The sequence below is a fragment of the Orycteropus afer genome, unplaced genomic scaffold, assembly GCF_000298275.1.
Source record: "Orycteropus afer afer isolate SDZICR_OR568_19922 unplaced genomic scaffold, OryAfe1.0 scaffold00115, whole genome shotgun sequence".
Classification (NCBI taxonomy): Eukaryota; Metazoa; Chordata; class Mammalia; order Tubulidentata; family Orycteropodidae; genus Orycteropus; species Orycteropus afer.
The window spans coordinates 6,104,972-6,108,963 of record NW_006921702.1 but is presented as its reverse complement, the minus strand read 5'-3'; the positions used below and the strand labels follow the sequence as shown (position 1 = coordinate 6,108,963).

Below are 3,992 nucleotides of genomic sequence, written 5' to 3'. Positions count from 1 at the left end.
AGTGCATGCAAGTAAGATCATGCTGTAGATAATTCAAAAACAGTTACAGCAGTATGTTGACAGAAAACTTCCAGAGGTGCAAGCTGGATTCAGAAGAGAACATGGAACAAGGGATATTATAGCTGCTGTCAGATGGATCCCGGCTCAAAGCAAAGAATACCAGAAAGATGTTTACTTGTGTTTTATTGACTATGCAAAGGCATTTGATTGTGTAGATCATAACAAATTGTGGATGACATTGAGAAGAATGGGAATTCCAGAACACTTGATTTTGCTCATGAGGAACCTGTACATTGACCAGGAGGCTGTTGTTTGAATAGAACAAGGGGACACTGCATGTTTCAAAATCAAGAAGTGAGTGTGTCAGGGTTGTATCCTTTCCCCATACTTATTCAATCTGTATGCTGAGCAAATAATCCGAGAAGCTGGACTATATGAAGAAGGTGGCATTGAGATTTGAGGAAGAATCAGTAACGATATGCAATATGCTGACGACACAACTTTGCTTGCTGAAAGTGAGGATGACTTGAGGTACTTTCTGATGAAGATTGAAGAATACAGTCTGCAGTATGGATTATATCTCACATAAAGAAAACAAAAATCGTAACAACTGGACCACTAAGCAGCATCACGATAAATGGAGAAAAGATTGAAGTTGTCAAGGACATCACATCGTTTGGTTTTACAATCGATGCCAATGGAATTGGCAGTCAGGGCATTAGACCATGTATAGCACTGGGCAAGTTGGTTGCACGGGACCTCTTTCAAGTGTTGAGGAGCAAGGATGTCTCTTTGAGGACTAATGTTCTCCTGACACAAGTCATGATATTTTCATTTGCTTCATATGTGTGTGAAAGCTAAACAATGAGTAAGGAAGACCGAAGAAGAATTGATGACTTTGAGTTGTGGTGCTGGTGAAGAATGCTGAAAGTACTGTGGACTGCTAAAAGAACTAACAGATCTGTCCTGGAGGAAGTGCAGCCACAATGCTCCTTGGAAGCAAGAATGGCCAGACTTCATCTCACCTACTTTGGTCATGCTGTCAGACGGGACCATTTCCTGGAGAAGGATGTCATGCTTGGTAAGGTGGAGGGTTGACAAAAGAGGGCAAGGCCCTCAATGAGATGGATTGACACAGTGGCTGCTACGATGGTTTCAAGTATAGCAAGGATCATGGAGCTGGTGTGGGACCAGGTGGTGTTTCGTTCTGCTATGCATAGTGTTGCTATGAGTCAGACAGGCACCTAACAAAACAACAACAATGAATTTTAAGTGCTAAATAATTGCTGACTATCATTACTATTAAGTTCTCCTGAATGGTGCAAAAGGTTAAGCTCTCAACTGCTGACTGAAAGATCAGCAGTTCAAACCAGAGACCCTTCAGAATAAAGAGCTGACAATCTGCTTCTGAAAACTTTCAGCCTTGAAAAGCCTATGGAGCACATTTCTACTGTCACATACATGGGGTCACCATAAGTCAGAATTGATTTGACAGAAACTGGTTTGCTTTTTGATTTTATTATTATTTTCAAATATCCAGTGTTTCATAAGGTCAGTGGCCTTCCTTGACTAATCTGGAGTAGACAAGAATTACTAAAAATATTCATCAGAGCATCAGAGTCTGTGCATCAATTGTCAGTTTGATGGTTTAGCAATCTCCTACAAACTGAATTAAACATTCAAATCACAATGAGAAATAATAATAAAAACAAACTGGAAAGGGTTTGTAAATTAAGACATGATCACTCATGTTATTCTGTATCAAACAGCTAACATATCTCTACCTCCCCAATGACCTGCATCATTATATTATTCTGATTGATATGTTCTGGCTACCTTAATCTTTATATGACCACACCATATATCTGGTATAGATCCTTGATTCCAGTTAGCATGTCTTGATTGTTATTGTTGTTAAGTGCTGTTGAGTCAGTTCCAATTCATAGTGACCCCATGTACAACAGAATGAAACACTGCCCAGTCATACACCATCCTCACACATGTTAGGACATTTGAGTCCACTTTTTTTTTTTTTTTATAAAACCCCCAGAACCAACCCCACTGCTGTAGAGTCAATTCTAGCTCATAGCAACCCCCTTTGGTTTTCTGAGGTGGTAAATATTTACAGAAATAAATTGACCAGTCTTGCTTCTGCAAGAATGGCTGCTTGGTTTGAGCCACCAACCTTCTGGTTAGCAGTCAGATATCTTAGGCACTGTGCTACCAAAGCTACTGCTCCCTTTTTTAAAAATAAGACCCTAAAAGATATTCAGTATCATGGGTCCATGAATCTAGAGCTGGGCAAATGTTTAAACTAGAGCATTGCAGACCATTAGTGGAATCAACTTAAGTTGTTGTGATTGGTCACTCTTACAGTGGGTCAGAAAGAACTAGTCCAATCAAGCTCTGCTATAGCAAGTCACATCTTGATCAGAGGCCTATAAAAAATGTTCTTTGTTGTAAATGTGTGTTTAGGATGTTCTTTTCAGAAACACTTCCTTTCAGAAATACTTCCTTTATGTTTATTTTAATTGTTTTGGAAGGTATGTATTTGTCAATTTTTTGTTAGTATTGAGGAGTGCTGACATGCTGATTTTAAAATGACCATACAACTTAGAAGGCATTTCTGAGAGGAGAAAAGTTCCTATAAAGAAGAATTACTATGATGAAGTTAATTAATAGCTACTGAATATTATTAAGTGATTTATTAACATACTATGTTGAAAACTACCAGTTCATGCAATCCTTCTGTTCTCATTTTTAAGGAGGAAGATGAAGGCTCGGGCTCCCCCTCCTCCTGGAAAACCCTCTACTTTGAATATTCATAGTGAACGGAAATCAAGCAGAGATTTGGGCGTCAGCCCCCAACAGAACCTAATCAACATGAAAGAAAATCTGAGGAATAGTTTGGTGAATATCACTGTTGTTCTTCCCAGTGGGATGGAGAAAAAGAGTGTGGTCAATGGAAGGTAAGAGAAAAGGTGTTTCAGGAAAGAGTCATTGTATTACCATTGGCAAGTATAAGGAGGAGAACTGAAGGGTGGATTCTGATGTATGGTTAAGTTTGACTTGATGGGCCTCCTAAATATAAATCTGGGCCTATGTAATAATCTAAGACAACTTAAAATGTCTCACCTGAAATAATTATGTGCTACCACATCCAGCCAAGTTTCATCCTTAGGATGACAAGTAGTACACAACTCACTTCTGTTAGACAGCATGCTCAGGAAGAAGATCAGGTATGGCATCCTATAAGCAACTCCAAGCCAGGTGACCAACATGCCCAGGTTTGGACCTAAAACTGGAATTTGCTAGTATCCTTTGCTCCAAAATTATACAACAAGGAGAGAAGCCTCCTGAATTAATCATTCAAATATCCAGTTATAAATTGACCTACACAGCATACAAATACAACTGACAATCAACTCTTTCAAATGAAAGTAATTCAAATTTAGCTTGAGAAATAGCATCCAATCCATGGCTTTCAAATTTAGCTATGACTGTTAGGATAATGAGTATGTGTAGTTTGTGTACATTGATCTAAAGGTGTATGTATATTGTCTCTAGTTCTGAAGGGATAAAAAAAGTTGTTTTATTAGGAATAGTGTTTAACTCCTAATAACAAAGACTCACATAAAATAAATCTAGAGGTTGGCAGAAATTCACACCACTTTGATTTCTTTTCCATCATCCTTAGCATTAAGATCTGTCTTTAATATCACCCTGTGGTGCAGGATGGCCACTGAGACTTCAAGCAGTAGTTGAGGGGAAGGAGGAATAGGCAAAAAGGAACAATGTCAGCTAATTTTCCATCCTAAAAATTAAAATCTGTCCTGAAAAGCCCCACTTACAACTTATAACTGTGCCTCTTTAGTCATTTCTTGCTACTGAAATAAGATTAGAAAATCTATTAGCTAGGCATAATTTCAAGATGGGAGCTCTGGAAGCATAGTGGCTAAGGCACTTGACTGCTAACCAGAAGGCTGGTGGTT

The 3,992-nt window shown here is 38.6% G+C and overlaps 1 protein-coding gene across 1 annotated transcript in view; it reads left to right on the top strand.

Annotated features, from left to right (window-relative positions):
• Positions 1-2,159: 2,159 nt before the first annotated feature.
• COBL (cordon-bleu WH2 repeat protein) overlaps positions 2,160-3,992 on the top strand; it is a 374,456-nt gene continuing 372,623 nt past the window's right edge. The window contains exons 1-2 of the mRNA XM_042781403.1: positions 2,160-2,170; positions 2,766-2,969. Coding sequence (XP_042637337.1) covers positions 2,160-2,170; positions 2,766-2,969 — 215 coding nt within the window. The remainder of the gene's footprint in view (positions 2,171-2,765; positions 2,970-3,992) is intronic.